Source organism: Grampus griseus, assembly GCF_964374135.1.
Source record: "Grampus griseus genome assembly, chromosome: 15".
Classification (NCBI taxonomy): Eukaryota; Metazoa; Chordata; class Mammalia; order Artiodactyla; family Delphinidae; genus Grampus; species Grampus griseus.
This window is the reverse complement of record NC_139009.1, coordinates 58,871,587-58,890,991: the sequence shown is the minus strand read 5'-3', so window position 1 is coordinate 58,890,991 and position 19,405 is coordinate 58,871,587. Positions and strand designations below refer to the sequence as shown.

The following is a 19,405-nucleotide window of genomic DNA, read 5'->3' as shown; positions in this document are numbered from 1 at the left end:
CTAAGCAGGAGAAAAGTGGATAATAAAGTTCTCACCTCATAGGATTGTTGTGGGTATTAAATGAGATAACCCATATAAAGAACTTAAAACAAAGGCTGGCACATTCAGTAATAGCTGGGGTCATTCTAATTCCAGAGGCTGCTGGTAGCCGCCTCTAGACTGGCTTGAAGTGTAAAGGATGTTTCAGATGCTGAACAGTGGTTTCCAGGAAGTTACCAGCCCCTGGGCTAGAGAAGGGCCTGATGCTTGAAGTCTTTGGGCTGAGTCAAGCGGCCCACTGCCCTCAAACCAGAGTTCTGCTGCCATCTAGTGTCCGGTGGCAGCAAATGCCTAAATTCCAAAGTCAAGGTCCCTTTCCTTGTGTCCCTCACTCTCTACTCCAGGTTCCAAGTCAGCAAAACCACTTGGCTTCCCCAAAGCTTCACGCTGTTTCACACTCTGTTTTGTTCAGGCAGCTTCCCGTGCCTGGTATGGCATTCTCTTCACCGTCTCGTGTGCCAGGCAAAAACACCCACTCGTCATATCCTCTAAGGAAGCTTTCCTGAGACACTTGGACTGCTCACTTCCTTCTTGCCAGCCGCCGTCACCCCGTATTAGCACATCTCTTCCAACACTACCTGTCTGCCCCCTTCACCCTCACCAAGGCTCCCCTGTGGACCCTCGCCCCTACCACCGTGCCATGTGCCTAGCACGCACCAGCTACAGTTGTCCCTTGGTATCCGCGGGGGGTTGGTTACAGGACCCACTAAAAGTCCTGACACCGACACTCAAGTATCATAGTCGGCCCTCCATATCTGCGGATGCGGAACCCAGGGATACCGAGGGACGACAGCATGTGTTTAATCAATTAATACATAGGACAGTAAAGTTGGAGGTGGAGTTGGGCATTCCTGATAGAACTGCCAGGAGCTCAGAAACAGCCCACTGTTACTGGCGTATAAATGCTTCATTGTCGATTGAATATCTGTAGCCCCTGCATTGCTCCTTTGAGGTTAATAATTTCTCATTAGAAATAAATGCATAAACATACATCTACCAACAATCCAACAGTTCCACTTCTAGATATTTACCCAAGAGAAATGGACATCTACGTCTACAAAAGACTTGCTCAAGGATGTTCATAGTCACCACTTTATTCAGAATAGCTAATAACTGGGAAAGACCCAAATGTCCATCAACAGAGGAATGGAAAAACAAATTTCTGTATGTCCATTCAATGGAATACTATTCAGCAGCAAAAAGGAACTGAAGATAAGGCTCAATCTCAAAAGCGTTATGTTAGGTGAAGAAGCCAACCCCCCCAAAAAAGTACATAGGAATGATTTATAAATTCTAGAAAGAGAAAGTGTAATCTGTCGTGATAGAAAGCGGATCAGTGGTTGCCTGGGGTCTGGAGTGGGGAGATAGGTAGGGAATGGGCGGGGATTGACTGGGAAAGGGCAAGGTTTGTTAAAACACACCAAGGTATTTACATCTAAGATCTGCGCACTTATCTGTTATGTTAATTATATTAAATATTTTTTCCCTTTTTTCAGCAGAGACTGGCACAACATTGTAAATACTTCAATTTTAAAAAATAAATACATAAGAGGGACGGAGGGAGGTAGTGGGAAAAATGCAGTCTCGGCGCTTGCACTGCCGGCGGCGGTGGGCGGACCAGGTGAAGAAGGCCGAGAGGTGGGCGGGGACTACGGGTGGGGGCCGGAGAGCGCGGGCAGAAGGTAGCCGCCGGACATGCAGTTGCTCCTCTAGGACGCTAGGAGCCGGCGTGGGCCCGGAAAGGGCTCGCCGCGGTGACCCGGGAAGAGGCGGCGAGGGGGCGGGCTCGTGCCCGGGAGTCCATGTGGGCGCCGGCGCGGCACGGAGCAGCGCCGTGTCGCCATGGCGGAGCTGCAGCAGCTCCGGGTGCAGGAGGCGGTGGACTCTATGGTGAAGTGTCTGGAGAGAGAGAACATCCGGAAGATGCAGGTAGCGGGTCGGGGCCCACCCGGGGGGAGCCAAGGCGGTCCGGGATTCCTGGCCCCTTCCCGCAGCCGTCGCACGATCCCCAGCGCCACTGCCTCCCTCCCCGCAGACCCGGGTCGGGGTGTCCCTGGGGTCGTCGCGGCGTGCTCGGAAACTCGGCTCACCCTCAGACAGAACTTCTGGAGCTTCGGCTGAGCGGATGAAATCTGTGCTCCCTCGCCATGCGCAATGCCGTCTGCCCCCAAGGCCAGGCCGGGGGAGAGGGTGTCCCCGGGGCAGGGTTAAGAAGCCCCTGGTGTAAGATGGTCAGCCTCCCCGACCTTCCCCACTTGCGCGGCCCCTTCTGCAGGTGAGCAGCCAGAGGCCTGGAAAGAGCACAGCCAGGGTGAAAGACCGGAAAGGGGACTGCGCTCGGCCTCCTCAATGGCCAGGTCATGCCCGGTTCTGTTGCACCGAACCTGGCACCACACAGCGCTGGCTTATGTGCTGTTCCGCTTTCATCTCCTAAATGTTTTGTGGCTGCTGGTCCAGCTTCCCTAACCGGATTGTGGGTTTCCCTTGTAAAGGTGCCCCTGGAGTCAGTGGACCAGTTGCTCCCTGGTGGAATGTAGGTTACTAGATTGCTGACCTCTGAACCCTGTGGTTTAGGCACCAGGTTTTCAGAGCTTGGCTTCATCTGACCCTCCACCGCCTTCCCTGTCCACCCAGCCTTCGATTCAACAAGTGCCAATGAGCTAGCGGCAAGGAGGCTGTGAAACACTGCGCTAGGCACCGAGGATAATGTTCCTGTTCGTGGTTTTAAGGTCCTGATGTCTATTCTAAGGAGAGGTGCGGGTATGATGCTTCTCCTAGCCTCTGTTGCACTCCGTGGTCATCTCTGTCCCGGAGGCTTTACTACCTAACCTTCCTCTGCCCTCCCCCCACAGGGCCTCATGTTCCGGTGCAGCGCCGGCTGTTGTGAGGACAGCCAGGCGTCCATGCAGCAAGTGCACCAGTGCATTGAGCGCTGCCATGCACCTCTGGCTCAAGCCCAGGCCCTGGTGACCAACGAGTTGGAGAAGTTCCAGGTGAGGAATTCCAAACAGATGACTCTAGCCCTTGATGTTGCTCTTTTGCAGATGAGAAGCATTTGTTCAAAACTCTTAGCTTTAGTGTCTTGGTTCTGTGTTAACATTTGTGACAGTCCTATGGCCAACTACTCTTTACACAGTTTCAAATTTTGGAAAAAGTCCAGGAGATTGAGTGCTGTAAAAACTTCCCATAGAAACAATGTAAAAGGGAGTTAACCAAGGGAGTTCATGACCAAGAGCCTTATGTTTTTTTCCCCGTAAATATCAAATACATATGTATACTGTACAGTATAAAGCTTTCTAAAACATATTAATTCATTCTTACAACAGCAGAATCCCCAGGAAAGTGGAATGGGCCAGTCTTTAAAGCATACAGATTAGAACAAGATCCTGCCGTCATTTTGTGGATATACCCACCCAGGATGCTCCTACTTGCTACACCCAGGGGGCAGCTCCTGTGTCACTAAAGAGCGGCCATTTATATGAAGAATTATTCTTGTTGACTCACCGATGCCTGACTCACAAGCCTCTATGAGGTCACTAAGAGCCCCCGAACAGTATCCCTCTCTGGAGGTATCCACAACTTCCTTTTACTCCCTTCCTCTGGATATACTTTCCTGGAACTTGGGGAAGCAGGGCCCACCTCTGAACCAGTTTTCATAGCCTGGGATTCTGTTCAAATGGAAAAATTATATCTAATGTGGTACATTTTTACATTCTGTATAAAATTCTTCAAAATTACTGACACTATAAAAGAATAACTTCTCCAAGATCATGGAACTTCAGGGGGTTTCTTTGTGTTTGACACCTTATTTTACAGATAGGGTCTTTCAAAATTTGATTCTTGAATTACTGTACAACTTTCTTCTTCCATTCACTTTTTTTTCTTTCATAATTGAGATTTTATTGGTTGTTTTGAGGATCAGTACACAGACATTGCAATTTGTACACAATTCTCAACATACGTACCAAAAACCTAAAAAATCATGTAGTTGGTGATTCTTTTCCGAACAGTTATTCCAGTGACTTTCCAGCTTAAAATTTGGGGGCAAATTTTCCTTCACAGGATATCAAGTACCAATATCTTCAAATATTGATATGCTGTTACATCGTAAGTCCCACTAATTCACAATTTAATATCACATACACTACATACGCAAATTGTCAGTCGTTCACAGCACATTAACAGTTACTAGAAGAACTGGACTACCATGACCAAAGATGTTACAGAGTGCACAGTATTCTGCCCAGGAGAGCCAAGATCAAGGGGTGAGTGGTTTGCTTTAGGAAACAATTCTACCAAAAACAACGTGGGAAGAGAAGTAATTTAAAGTGTTTAAGACATTAAATGCACAAGTGACTCCAAACTGCCGTTTAGTATGCTTTGTATTATAGGATATAAAAGCTACCCTCCATCTGTGGAATGTTAAGCTGACACCCAAGGCAATCAAAGCCTCCCATATTCAATATCCCACTATTTTCTGGTTGTACCAAAAAATAAACAACTAGCAAATGATTTCACCTCTGAAAAAAAAGCATTTACACTTAAAAAATGGGATGAGGTGGGATTCCTTCCTTTTTAAAAATGTTTCTAGAGCTACTAAAAAACTTGCATTTACAAAATAGTTGATAAAAATATTCCTTTGGATTGTACAAGAAGGGAAACAGGGACCCCTGATAGGACCAGGTGTGTGATATTAATCAGACTTGGCTTCTTTCTCTCCTGCTTCATCAGAAGCTGGGCTCTCCTCATTTTTAGTTTCTCCATTTTCTGCAGTTAAGTCTTCTTTAGCCTCTTGGTGAGCCACTTCAGCCTGTTTTCCCTTTGCTCCCCTTTTCCCTTTTGTTTGCACTTTTTTGTCGGAAGATTTATCCCTTCCTGCCGCCTTTTTTGGCTTCGTTTCCACTTTTGCAGGAGCCGGTTTAGCTGACAACCTCGCCGATCTCCTCTTGGGCTCCTCCTTCGCCGCTCCCTTGGCGGAGCTGACCTTCCTCTTAGGCATCGTCGCGGCGGGGCGGGCGCGCGCCGAGAGCCTTCGCGAAGCTGGGTTGCCTGGCCGCTGCCGCTCCCGCCACCCGAGCTGCTGGGACCCCTTCCATTCACTTTTCACTGCTCCAATCAGACTTACTTTTCCACTGTGCCAGAACCACTCTTGCCACTCCCTTCCATGGGAGTGGTCATTTCTCATTCTTCATCTTACTCAACCTACCTGCATCATTGACACAGTGGATTACTCTCCCCCTCCTTAAAAATCTGTACTCAGTTGGCCACCAGGATAGGATGGCTCACTCTCCTGGTTTTCCACCTCTCTCCCTCTCTCCTTTCTTGTTCTCATTTACTGTTTTTTTCCCTCTCCAACCTCTGAAGAGCACTGGAGTGCCCAGGGCTGTCCTTGGATCTTTTTTCTTTTCAATCTAGTTCTCTAGTCTCATAGCAAGTATCATCTATATGCTGACAACACCTACATTCATATCTTTAGACCAGCTTTACTCCTGATCTCCAGATTCATGTATCCAACTGTTTCCCCCAACATCTCCACTTATTTGTTTTGTTTGTCTCTCTCCCCTCACTGGAATATCAGTTCAATGAAGGCAAGAACTTTATCTGTTTTACTCATTGCTGTATTCCCCAACATTAGAAGAGTCCCTAGCACATAGTAGATGCTCAATAAATATTCGTGGAATTGAGTATTTTTCTGTAGCAAGTACAGACCTTATAAAATCAAGGTGTTTGAAAGTCTATAGTTGAGTAACATTAGCCTCTAGTTCCTTCTCACCTCCTGGAAGGGGCTTCTGTACAATTTATTCTATTATTCACCTGCTTTCTAGTGACGCTTTCCCTGGGCCCTCGTGGTGCCACCCTCTGTTTCAATCAGGACAATCCTGGTTAATTGCACGATAGTGTCACTTAATTGATCAAGATAACCCACGTAATACGTAGAAAAATACGTAGCACAGAGCCTGGCACGTGACAGGCATTTGGTAAATAAAGGCCAGCCTTTCAGTTCCTCTACCCTTTTCCCTCTTGCCGCAGGACCGCCTGGCCCGGTGCACTATGCATTGCAACGACAAAGCCAAAGATTCAATTGATGCAGGGAGTAAAGAGCTTCAGGTGAAGCGGCAGCTGGAGAGTTGCGTGACCACGTGTGTGGATGACCACATGAACCTCATCCCAACCATGACCAAGAAGATGAAGGAGTCTCTCTCATCCATTGGGAAGTAGATGTCTGCTATTGGCCATCGGGGCTGAAGGCAGGAGTCTATTTAAGAAGAGAAATGGGGATTTGGGTTTTCTAAGGAAAGTTTATGAATGAGGAAATTAAGGATGGCAGCAAGTTTAAGGCCTATATCACTTGCCTCTGGACACTGGTTCCTTTGTGTTTGAAACCTAGAAAGTGAAAAAACCTGGTGCTAAAATTGGGGTCAGAGATAGCACAGGAGAGTTTTTGTGATCCTGAATTTCACGTGGCAAGTGCTTTTCCTGGCAACAGGGAGCCTCCCTTGTACCAAACCAGAGCCCTCCAAGGTACCAGATTCTCTTAGTACACAGATACCAACAGGCTGGCAGGTTCATCTGACCTGCTTATGAGCTGGTGGAGTGTGAGGAGAGGTGTTTCTGTTTGTTGCCAACCTCCTGTTTACCAGAAGGATCACTACAACGTTTCCCACAAACTGGAAATAAAACAAAATCCATGAGGTCACTAATTTAGAAGGGGAAAGGGGGCTTCTGGGGATTTGTTTCGCGTGGTTTTGTTTTATATACAAGCGCATGAAGCTACTTTAAGATGTAGAGTTGGGAGAGGTAGTTTGGATAAAAACTCTGAAAGGGTCCTTGCGGATATTCATTTCTGGCCGTCAGGACGTGGATGCGCATTTCTTAAAATTCTCACACATGACATCTTTCAGCCTGGAGACCCTGCAAAAATATAAGAAGCGCTATCACAATGGCAGGGGAAGCAAACCTTCCCTCTGACTGGCAGCCATGATGAGCCCTGAGGCTGTCAGCAGCAGAGTCAGCCGAGTGACAAGACAATCTTGCAGTGACACTCACCCTTGAAGGGAAAGGGGCTTTTGATTGTGCTATATGCTAGTATTCAAGAATGAACAGTGAAAGAGGAATTGTTAGCTGCTTAATTAAGAGAGTTATGAAGTACTGGCTTTGGAAAAATTTGGTTTTCATAAAACAAAATAGAATGAAAGCCTACACCCAGTATTGCTTACTTTGCCCCCTGTGATAACAGAGCTCTGTTGAAACAGTCCCTTGGCAACACGAAGGTCAAAGGAGAAAAAGTAAGCAACTCGGGCAAGCTGTGACTCCTTTAGAGCAAAAAAAGGGACAGCCCTCCGTTACCAAATACTACTTTTGCGACATGCGTTGTTCTTGCCCCAGTTCTGGCACCTTATCGTTTTATTAAGGACCTTGTGTTTTTACCAACTTATTACTTGAAATGATAATATAGCCTGTCTGTTTGCTGTTTCAAGACTGTGATATATTTTCCTAGTGGTTTGGTTTTAAAAATACATAAGACTTAATTTTTCTTCCACTATTGTGTTTCTTTCCTTATATCTGGCCAGTGAATATATAACTTTGTCAGGATGCTTCTCTTTGTAATGTGTGAAATAAATTTAAGAGGTCCAGGGGAGTGAAAATTAGCTATATGTTATGGTTCGGATGCTTGTAAATGGGAAGAACTTTGAGGGCATGCTAGGGCACTACAAATTGAAGTCTGTTCATGTAAAAAGACAGAAACTATAAGGCTGAAAAAGAAATTCAATATCCACATCAGGTCTCTAGCTTCAACTAAACACAACAAAAACTGGAAAAGACAGGCAGTTATGACCCCTCTAAAGAAAATGCAATGCCTGGGATTTTGAGTACCAAGAGAGTACAAAATAGATGATGAGTTTAAGACTTCACTGTCACTGGTATTTAAATAGAGTCATGCCTGAACATGAGGAATGAACTGAATCTTGTAGAACCATCCCTTACTTAAAATCACTAATGCTTTTCTATTTTGGCCTAAGTCTTCTATAATCCCAATTGTATCTGATTCGTAAATGTAGATGCACTTATTTTGGATAACTTAACTAGGAACAAGTCAGAGACCACTGTTTACACCTGCACTCTTGACTTGAAAATCAATACCTCATATTAGAGATCATTTGTGTGCTGCACTTCACGTTTTATACAGACAATGTATGTTAAGTGGGGGTTTGGAGGTATTGTTAACAAGCATTGCAGGACCGACCATGGGGAATACACTTCTGGGCTCTAGATTCAAAGTCTTGGAAATTGAGGCCCAATCACCCTCTCTTATGGGGCAGAGGTCACTCGCTAACTGAGCTGTTACCAGAACCCTAGACTTAGCATGACATTCTCCTGTGGGAGTATAGGCAAACCTCCGAGATACTGCAGGTTCTGTTGGAGACCACCACAGTGAAGCAAATGTCTCGATAAAGCAAGTCACACATGAATTATTTGGTATGATCACAGATCACCATAACAAATGCGATGAAAAAGTTTTAAATACTGTAAGAATTACCAGAATGACACAGATACACCAAGTGAACAAATGCTGTTGGAAAAAGAAAAAATGGCACCAAGAGATTTGTTAGACTCAGGGTTGCCACAAACCTTCTTTCTGTTTAAAACAGAAACAAAAATGCTGTATCTGCAAAGCACAACAAAGGGCAGCGCAATACATGGACATATCCCCACACATGCAAAGAAATATTAGGGGCCCACTCCTCTAGAGCTTATTTTCATTTGGTACATATGAATAAGATACATGTTGCAACCCACAAACACACGGCATTAACCAGGTTCCTTCCGAAGCTAGAGGCGCACCCCGATTTTACAGACGGGAAAGAACGGGGCTCCCGAAGGTCCCATCCCTCCGTCCTGGCCAATCGCTGGCGGCGCAAACGGAAGCTTGGGACTGATCGACACTCTCAGGCCTTCCCTAAGTATCGCGAGGTGAAACGGGAAAGCGGCCGACAATCAATTGGCTAACGGGATGAGTGACGTCAGACGCAAAGCGCCGGGCCTACTGCTGGAGCGAGAGCGACGATTCGAGTTCTGTTTGGAGGCGTCTTTGAGCTCCTCGAGTAGACATCATGAGCAAAGCTCACCCTCCCGAGTTGAAGAAGTAAGTATGTGTGAGGGCCGTGCCCAAATGGCAGCTTATTTGTGTGCCTCGGGTTCCTTAGGTCCTCCGCCATTCCCGAGAGCGCGCCTGGCGTGCGTCTTCTGGTCTGTGGCCGACGAGATGCGGGCCGGTGTCCCGCGCTTCGGGGCCTAAGACCCGCTCAGACGTAGCATTTCGGCCCGGTGGGCAAGGTTACCAGAGGCAGCAAGGCGCCTCCGTCCGCCGAGTTGCATCCCAGGCCCGAGCTCCAGGCCCCGTCTCCCGCACGCTCTCGCTCGTTACTTGAACATTTCGAATGTTACCCTTTGTTGAACATCTTGAGTAGCATCATGTTCTAGATAAGGTGGCTGGAGAGTAATTCTGTAAGGAACTAAGGAGATGGGTGGAATGGAAGTGTTTGATAGTATCTGAGGAATCAAAAGACGCCTTAATCTTAGAGTGTGTTTGTAGCTGTTTCTTTGAGCTTTAACTTAGAAATCACATTCCTTTTTCTTGTTTTCTTGTTCTTAGGTTAAACTTGAGTGTCGTGTGATACCTTGCTGTGTGAGAATATTCATTTTTTCTAATTAGAGAAGGCTAGGTTGTTTGGGGGGCGGGGGTGGGGTTTGAACCCAGTAAAGTCAACTCAAAGTAGCATATTCCTACTTTAGATAAGGCCCATTTTAAAGTTTTAGCGTCCTCAAACACTCTTGGTTGAACTTAGCATGGGCCATGTTTCCTAAGTAACTTCTCTGTCTTGTTCAGTTGGATAGCACAAAGGATGGAAAATTGGTCCAAGGATCAGTTTGTGAGGCAGCCAGCCATCTGGTCTGCCATGTGTACAGTTCATTTATTATCAGCCCCATAAAGAAGTCAGGCTTAAGGAAAAGTTCATATTTAATGATTTTACACTTAAATGCACATTTGTATTGAAGCCATCTTTTGTGCAAAAACTCGTGTGTATTTTAGTTGGATCTGTTATAAATTTAAGACAATTACTAAATAAGCCTAACATTAAGAAAAAAATTATTGCTGTGAAGATGCTTATCCAAGTTATCCTTTTATTGGTGAACTGGTAAAATCTTACATGTCCTCTGGCTTCATCAGGAACTGGTGAAATGGTAATTATTTTTTAACAGAAGGACCATTCTCTATTTGTAAGGTTTCCTTTTTGATTCTTAAGACATTATTTGAGAATTTCAGAGGATGAAACTAGTTTTAATACCTTTCTCTTCTTATCTCTAGATTTCATGAATTGTGAAATCCTGGCAGGTCTGCCTCCAAAATGACTTAATTTTTTTTTTCCTTTAATTTCTCACAAATAACCATCTTTTACATGTTTATACCATCCTCCTGGTTTAGCATAACTCAGTGGTTCTTAACTGAGGGGATGGGAGTCTGGTTCTATCAGCATCTAGTAGGAAGAGGCCAGGGTTGCTGCTAAAACTTTCTACAATGCACTGGATATCATGCAACAACAGAATTATCGGGCCCTAGATTTCAGTATGCTGAGGTTGAGATACCCTGGCCTAACCAAATTCTTAGTCCTGCTCTTAAAAGTCAATGCCAGGGACTTCCCTGGTGGCGCAGTGGTTGAGAATCCGCCTGCCAATGCAGAGGACACAGGTTCGAGCCCTCGCCCGGGAAGATCCCACATGCCCGGGACAACTAAGCCCATGTGCCACAACTACTGAGCCTACGTGCCACAACTGCTGAAGCCCACGTGCCTAGAGCCTGTGCTCCACAACAAGAGAAGCCACTGCAATGAGAAGCCCCTGCACCGCAACGAAGAGTAGGCCCCACTCACCCCAACTAGAGAGAGCCCGCTCACAGCAACAAAGACCCAATACAGCCAAAAATAAATAATAAATTAATTAATTAATTAATTAAAAAAATAAAGTCAATGCCAGAGTAGTCTTTTTTTTTTTCTTCCAGTTTTTTTGAGATATAATTGACATACAGCACTGTGTAAGTTTAAGGTGTATAGCATAATGATCTGGCTTACACGTGCCACAGTAGTCTTGCCATTGGCTGGTTCTGCTGCAATAACTTATTGCTGTATACATAACAAAGTCCAGATTTCTTGACCCAACATTCAAGCTCCTCCATCAGAAATCCAGGCACCAAATATTACACACACTAACATTTGAGTGCTGTGTTCTCCAGCCAAACTGAACCATTTGATTTTGCTCAAACTTTTTCACTGCTGTGACTTTGGAAATTTTACTTAACCTTTCTGAGCCTCAGTTCCCCATCTATTAAATGCTGATTAATTATTAATAAATAAGTATTATTAATTTGTATGTATGTAATTTATAAAAGCCATCATAGGATTAAATAAGCTCATGTGTGTTATATTTGTTTTATATAACATATCCTATTAAAATAGATTATTTTATATATCATACTATATCTTTTTATTTGTAAAAACCTATCTTCTTACACCTTCCGTCAGCCCCTTTCTCTTATTTATCTTTGAATTCTCCCATGATTTATATTAAAATTGAATGAAATTTCATGTTTTTTAGCCTATAACTGGAAGAGGTAAAAACTGGTTTGACTACATGTCTTCATATTCTCATACTACCCTGCTGAGATGGAATTTTCTTGTTTAATTCAGATTATTTAAAACTTCAAAATACGCATTTATTTTGCTAAAGCGTAATTATGTGTTGAAGACTATCCTGAACACTTAAGATTGATGTTTAATATTAAATAAAACAACACTACGTATTGTCTCAAATATAAAATAAAATAAAATACCTATTGGATTGGGTATAGTTTGATTACCTTCTGGTTTCTTCACAACTTTGTTTGGTTTTGGAAATAACTAAAAATATAACCAAATCTTTGTTTTTCTGTTATGGTTGTAAAATCCTGTCATTGAAAGTTAGGTCAGTATTGAACAACAAGAATGGTTTGTAATTCACATCAGTATAAAGATGCAATTTAATGTACATTAATATATTGTAAATCCATTCCATTTTTGTTTATCTTCCCTTCCCAAATCACATTGCTCAGTTAGTATAAGTACTAACTGTGGTAGCCCATCACTCTCTCATCCTTTACCACAGTACAGTTTTTACTCTTTTAAATTTCATTATTCCTATTGTGTATATTTTAACAGATTATCCTGACTATACCTACTTTAGTGCTTACTTGTGCTTAAATTTTTTTAATTAGTTATATAATCTTTACCCCTTTTGCTTTTTCAGATTTATGGACAAGAAGTTATCATGTAAGTCTTTTTGGTTTTTTATTTTCGGGCCTTTTTTTTTTAATGCTAAATTCCTTTTTACATGTGCCTTGGCGGTATATAATGTTTGAAGGAGCAACATTATAAAAATTCAAAGCACACAGAACCTCTAATTCATATCCATTAATTAAGCAGGTTTATCAAAATTCTAACTAGACAGTTTTATTTACTTAATTTCTGATACTTAGGAAGTTTCACAGTACTTTAGACTCTTCATTATTTCATATAAGCCCTCTCTCACTTTGATAAAATTAACAGTATTTTCTATTTGAAAACTTAACTTTTTTCCTTTAAACAAAGGACAGACAAGGACTAAAATATAACCTGTACAGTACTCGAAGTATATAGGGGTTAAGACCATGGCTTTAGGAGCGAGCAGCCTTCAGTTTGAACTCCACCTGTACCCCACAGTAACTGTATAATCTTGAACCAGTTATTTAAAAATGCTATACTTCAGTTCCTTCATAAAAAGTCAGGATAATTCTACTTCATAGGATTCTTATAAGTTTAAATGTGGAAGTAAATGTAAAATGTTTAGCCCAGTGCTTGGCATATAGTAAAGATAGTAGATTATACATCTCAAATACCTGGGTTTTATCTCACCTAGTTTTTTTAATTTATTTGGTTGCTCTGGGTCTTTAGTTGTGGTGGATGGGCTCCTTAGTTGCAGCAGGCGAACTCTTAGTTGTGGCATGCACGTGGGATCTGGTTTCCTGACCAGGGATCAAACCTGAGCCCCCTACATTGGGAGTGCAAAGTCTTAACCACTGTGCCACCAGGGAAATCCCGATCTCACCTAATTTTTAATGAATAGTTTAGTTGATGATTAATGGTCAGTTTTATTAAAATGTCTTTTTCCCTTTACACAGTGAAATTAAATGGTGGCAGACATGTCCAAGGAATATTGAGGGGATTTGATCCCTTTATGAATCTTGTGATAGATGAATGTGTGGAGATGGCAACTAGTGGGCAACAGAACAATATTGGAATGGTGGTAAGTAAAGACACAAGATTTCTCTTAAGAGATTTCATTTTTCTTTTGGAATAAGCATTAACGTCCCTTCTATCAAACTCTTGGGTTAGACTGAAGTTAGGCAAATTTCAGGCAAGATTAGACATTCCGTCTCCCTTTTAGTTTAATTTAATGACAGTTATTCAATTGTGATAATATCCCAGTTACCTGTAGGTTAGATCCGAATCTTACACGAACCCACTGAGGTCCTTAGACTTGAAATGGGTGTTAGAAATCATTTTTGAGCTTTATTCTATAATAGAGACACATACTTGTTCCTTCATTAGAGCAGTAGTTCTCAATCTTAGTTGTATTTTAGAATCAAATTAGTCTGGGATGCAGCCTAGAGTTTTTTAAAGTTCCCCAGATGAAATGGTACAGATGAACTTATTTGCAAAGCAGAAATAGAGACAAAGATGTAGAGAACAAATTTATGATTACGGGGGCCGGCAGGCAGGGGTGATTTGGGAGATTGGGATTGACATAAAAAAAGCACTGTGTGTAAAATAGATAACTAATGAGAACCTACTGTATAGCACAGGGAACTCAATACTCTGTAATGGCCTCTATGGGAAAAGAATCTAAAAAGAGTGGATACATGTATATGTATAACAGATTCACTTTGCTCTACAGCAGAAACTAACACAACATTGTAAACCAACTATACTCCAATAAAAAAAATTTTTTTAAGTTCCCCAGGTGATTCTAATGTAAGGCAAAGATTAACCAGTGATTGAGAGCAATTACAATCAGTCACTGAGGAGTTTTTTTAAAAGCAAGCAAACAAAAATTATGCCTAGAGTCCACCTCAGAGCAATTGAAACTGTATCTCTAAGGGTGCTGCTCTCTTTTTTTGTTAAAAGATACTGTGTAATTTTAACGTGTAGTGAGGATTACTGCTTATCAAACTTGAACATGCCATGAATTCCCAGAAAATCTTGTTAAAATGCAGATCCTAATTCAATAGGTATGGGATGGAACCTGAGATTTTGCATTTCTAACAAGTGCCCATTTGATGCAGATCTGCCAGGTCACAGATCACACTTTTGGGATTTAATTGTGTATATAATTAACCTAGATTTTCTGGTTTATCACACTCAAAAAGTAGTCAAGGTAAAAGTTGCAAGGGATACAATGACAGCCATTCACATGGAAGAAAACAGGAGGAAAACAGATGCTGACTTCTTAATCATAGGAGCAAACGTTTCTGCATTCAATAGGCCATAGTGGTATGACTACTGAAGAAGAGTTGTTGATGTTTGTCAACAAAACCCAGACTTTGAATTCCACTCTGCCCAACAGAGGACAGTATACCCAGTAAGTGTTAAGTCTGAGTTACCTTGGCAAGGTGAATCAAAACAGACAACTTAGCTTTAGCAAATCATTGAGCATGTAGACCTCGAAGAGGTGGTAAGAGTTCCTAATCATTAGCCATGATTTTGCCTCACTTTTTAAAGTTTGAGCAGTAAAAGGGTATAATTTTTTAATCACCCTTTCCAAGGCTTGTGTTATTGCTTATTTCAAGTGTATTTCCATTACTGCATTTTGAAAAGCAAATCAGTAGTCAGGGTTAGAGAAACAACTTGGAATCTCTAGCTATGAGACTCCCCGCCCACCCCCACACGTTTCATGTAAATCTGCCTTCTTTCCAGGTACAGTCTCCTTGAGCTTCTGTTAAAAATGAATAAAAGTATGGGCAAATCATTAGCAGCAGTTTCTTATAAAACAGTTTTAAAATACCCCAAGATTTCCCCCTAGCCATTCCTTTTACAGATTAGGAAATCCTCATTCTAATAGAGGGTAGATTAGGATTTTGGTTCATATCTGAACAAATTTGCTAAAAAAGGATTCAAGAAGGAATTGACATCTAAAGTTCTTAACTTGGGAAGATAACTTTTTAGAGAATGTGTGGCACTTCTCGAAATTTTTATCAGAGAAGGAATTGAGCCTAGATCATGGATCTTTCTCGTAATTTTCTCCCTAAATTTTGATGGGCTTAATTTTCTTTACACAGAAATTGGTTAAAAGCAGTGTCCTCCCAAGTCATTCAAATAATGAGCACCTACTTACCGTGTTAGGCAGTCTGCTCCTCCACCTATGATGGCGGTTGTGTGACTAAAAATTAAAGTCTTGTGTTAGTAGGTGCTAATTCTTGTGGCTGAGTTCACTTTGAAAATGAAATAATGATAATATATCAATTGTCTTTAAAAAACACTCTAAAGAAAATGGAAGGATGGCTTTTCTAAGGAAAAGAGGGGAAACCAGTTACAGTTTTGTTTTTTCACAAGTTGTTTGGCTAAGGAGACAGTTACGTTGGCGTCATTATTCCCTTGTCCAATCAGTGACCCATTGAGGCCATTGAAATTACTTAATAGTATTAAATTAAGAATAGTATTAAGAATGTGTGTATTCTGAAGGGGGTGGGGTAATTTGTTTGGGGGATCTGTCAGGTGGATAATTACATAACAATGTCTCGACTAGCCTCTTATCTTTTGAGACATCCCCAGAGTAGTCAGTAGCATCAACTCTGTCTTATTTCCTAAAGATTCTAATCCACTCCAAGGTTCCCCTAAGAATGTAGTAACAATTGTGTCTTTTTTTGATGCTACATATTTCAGGTGATCAGGCTTTGTGCTTCTGTAGCTCCATATTATGTTTGTATTCTTTATTAGGCAGTTGTGCCCTCGCAGGAGACTTTAAAAGCCTGAGCAACACTTTGCCAAAACTTAGTATTGAAGCCCAACAAAGGAGCAATACGGAATTCGGGTTCCAGTTTGATTTGGAGAATGGGGCCTCGAGCACAGTGGGGAAAGAGGTAGAGCACTGCACAACAGAGGTGTTCACGACAAACCTTAACTGTGTATTATGTGAGAAGGCAAAGAAGTGTGTGATACCATTTTAGAAAATGTTGATGAAAGTAGTGGTTTTGTTTTTTAATGATGGCAAAAAGGAAAAGCCCACAGATCTGAAAATCATAGTTACCTGAAATAACATCTCTCCACCATCCTCCACGTCTAGGGAAGGTGTCAGAAAGGGACAAATTTAGGAGGGAGCTAGGAAAGAAGCCTACTTGTTTTTCATGCTTTTGTCAATGAGATGTGATGTTCATCATCTGTTGCACATAAGCCAGCAGTTTAAAACTCTTGAGAACTAGGTAATCATGTTGTTTAGCTTTCTTCTTTTCCTAACTTGTAAGAAGAGTAAGTAAGAGTCTGTAGTTTCCTTCAATCCCCATTGTCATTTTCAGGGCCTTGTTCTCTTTAATGCAGCTCTTTAATTCTTTGCCACCTTCTCACCATACTCATTGCTGTTTGTCTCTGCCGGGCTCCAAGACACTTGCCCACCTGTCACGTTCCTTTCCAGTCTGTCAGCTGCGGTAATCACGTGGAGGTTCATTTGTTTACTTAACAGTAGTTGCTGAACCTTTTGTGTGTCTGCCACAGCTTAGGCACTGGGGATGGTGCACCAAGCAAAGTCCCTGCACCCTGTCATAGAAATGACACTGGAGTGAGGAAGATAGTGAATAATAGTGTATGTAGTGAATAAAGCGAGTAGAATGAGAGGAGAGAAGAACCAGTTACAGCTATTTTTACACCACCTGCCTACAAGCATAGCTCCACTTTGATCTTACTCAGAATGCCTCCATTTCTAATAAATCGTTCCACATCCCTCATCCCACTCCTGTCCTTTTCACCTATCCAGCTCTACTTGAACTGATCTGTGATTGCATTGCCTACAGTCCACCAGGCGCTCCTTATTTTCATAATAATTCTCATTATTCTCCTTGTTTTCATAGTCCCCTTCCAGTTTGACTTATTTTTCTATCCCTCTTTACCAGCCATTGCCAGCCATTTCACCTATGCTGTCATGAGTATCCTGGCTTATCTTTTATAGAATGGCTACTATATCAGGCACTGTGCCCCTGGGGCCTTTTCTTTATAACTTTTCTTCCTGCCTCTAAGTCTCCCCCACCCCCATTCTCTTATATACGCTTTTGGCAAAACATTCCCCCAGCTCTGAAACTGTCACTGGTTCATTGTTGGTTTCATGATGCTTTCCAAACACTTTTAAGATTGGTGTTTGAGGCCTTTTAAGATTAGGTGCGAACTGTCTTTGTTTACCACTTCCTTCCATAACCGTTTACTTTATTCAGATTAGATTTTTCCTTATCCCCTTACACTTTTTCATCTCAGTTCTGTCTAGAATTTCCTATCTTCCTGTCAAAATTGTACCCAATTTTCAAGACCCAGCTAAAATGTCATCTTCAGAAATCCTACTTTTTCCAACTTTCATCCTGGTTTGTTCCCTCAATGATCTTATACCCCTAAACTGATTGATGTATTCTACTGTACCTATTTTTCCCACTAACTTATGGATCCCTTAGGGGCAGGGATGGGCATGTTCATTTGAGTCCTGCAGTTTAAGTGAAATGGGTCATTGGAGACTGGTCTCAAAAAGGTACTTGTTAGCCTTCGATCTAGATGTGCATCTCATTATGAAGGGCTTAGTGGCTTCATGTCATTATTAAAAGACTGGAATTATTTTGTGTTCCTGTGACCAGGAAAAAAGCCTCACAAACTGACATTTAATAACCGAAAAACCATTAATGATTTGATGAAATCAAATCATTTTAATCATCATTGATATGTCTGTTAAATGAATTGTGTTCTTTTCAAATTCATTTTCTCTTTCTTAGGTAATACGAGGAAATAGTATCATCATGTTAGAAGCTTTGGAACGAGTATGAACAATGGCTGTCTTCACCAGAGAAATCAACTGCTTCCACGTGTCCTCTCTCCACATTTTACTACGATGAAAATTGGGTCATGTACATTCTCTTACTGAACTTTTTTGTTAAATAAACTTCTGTAATAGTCAAAAATGCTTTCTCAGCTGTTCTGAACATAGAAGATTTGCTCTTATTCTGATTTTTTTCTATCATGACCTGTTCCTGGTTGTGACTGATTTGTTCACGGGTGTTGTTTTTTGTTTTTTCTGGTTTTTGGCCATGCTGGGTCTTCGTAGTTGCGTGCAGGCTTTCTCTAGTTGCAGTGAGCGGGGGCTATTCTTTGTTGCGGTGCACGGGCTTATGGTGGCTTCTCTCGTTGCAGAGCACAGGCTCTAGACGCTCGGGCTTCAGCAGTTGTGGCGCACGGGCTTAGCTCTACAGTATGTGCGATCTTCCTGGACCAGGGATCAAACCCCTGTCCCCTGCATTAGCAGGCGGATGCTCACCCACTAGAAGTCCCTGAGGTTTTTAATGCATTAAAATACAAGAATCTTATTAAATATGAAACATTGGCAAGGATGCCCATTTTCTGTATCTTTTACCACTGAACAGAGATAAAGAAGCTGCAAGCCTGAGTAGGTTTCTTCTGAAACATTAACTGGAATTTTCAAAGTTCTTGCCATAACTTTGACAGACTCTGACTTTTTCACATACGTTTACATACCAAGTACGGTTTTGCTCAAACAACACAGGTTTGAATTGTGCAGGCCCACTTCTATACAGATTTTTTCCAAAATAATTTTGGATTATTAGTAAATAATTTGCTAATACTACAGTGCTACACCATCCATGGTGGTTTGAATCCACGGATTCTGAACTGGATGGAGGAACCACATGTGCAGAGGGCTGACTAAGTTACACGCAGATTTTTGGCTGCTTGGGGGTCGGCGTCCCTACCCCCCACATTGTTGAAGGGTCAACCATATAGTACAACAGAAGTAAAACACAGGAAGTCATGATATCATGGTTTTATTTTGAACATAACGTGGGAAATTTTTTTTGAATACAAGAGTAGAAATACAATTCCAGAGAAAAACATTCCAGTGCACTGTGGTTCTTTGTGGAGAAGATAGTGATAACACTGCCCATGATATATTCACCTAGTTCATAAATTTTATGGTTCACAAACTCAAATGAGAGATATTTTACAGATGGTTGTATCATAAACCTAACTTTAAGAAACCT

The 19,405-nt window shown here is 42.0% G+C and overlaps 3 protein-coding genes across 5 annotated transcripts; 2 read left to right on the top strand and 1 right to left on the bottom strand.

The window, feature by feature from the left end:
* The first annotated feature begins 1,866 nt into the window (after positions 1-1,866).
* On the top strand, positions 1,867-7,669 carry FAM136A (family with sequence similarity 136 member A). The gene is made up of 3 exons (XM_082672295.1): positions 1,867-1,968; positions 2,892-3,032; positions 6,070-7,669. Exons 1-3 carry the CDS (start codon positions 1,882-1,884, stop codon positions 6,256-6,258), a joined length of 417 nt encoding a protein of 138 aa, XP_082528421.1. The 5' UTR covers positions 1,867-1,881; the 3' UTR covers positions 6,259-7,669.
* Positions 4,294-5,053, bottom strand: LOC309833735 (non-histone chromosomal protein HMG-14-like). The gene has a single exon (XM_082672175.1). It carries the CDS (start codon positions 5,036-5,038, stop codon positions 4,733-4,735), a length of 306 nt encoding a protein of 101 aa, XP_082528301.1. The 5' UTR covers positions 5,039-5,053; the 3' UTR covers positions 4,294-4,732.
* Positions 7,670-9,050: 1,381 nt separating the features above from the next.
* SNRPG (small nuclear ribonucleoprotein polypeptide G) lies at positions 9,051-18,313 on the top strand. 3 transcript variants are annotated; one of them, XM_082672126.1, is made up of 4 exons: positions 9,051-9,184; positions 12,379-12,401; positions 13,289-13,413; positions 18,128-18,313. In XM_082672126.1, exons 1-4 carry the CDS (start codon positions 9,153-9,155, stop codon positions 18,176-18,178), a joined length of 231 nt encoding a protein of 76 aa, XP_082528252.1. In that variant the 5' UTR covers positions 9,051-9,152; the 3' UTR covers positions 18,179-18,313. The 3 variants fall into 3 exon arrangements, with proteins under 3 accessions (XP_082528252.1, XP_082528253.1, XP_082528251.1); XM_082672127.1 differs by lacking the exon at positions 12,379-12,401 and having other exon boundaries at positions 9,073-9,184; XM_082672125.1 differs by lacking the exon at positions 12,379-12,401 and having other exon boundaries at positions 9,078-9,175; positions 13,257-13,413.
* The last annotated feature ends 1,092 nt before the right edge of the window (positions 18,314-19,405 follow it).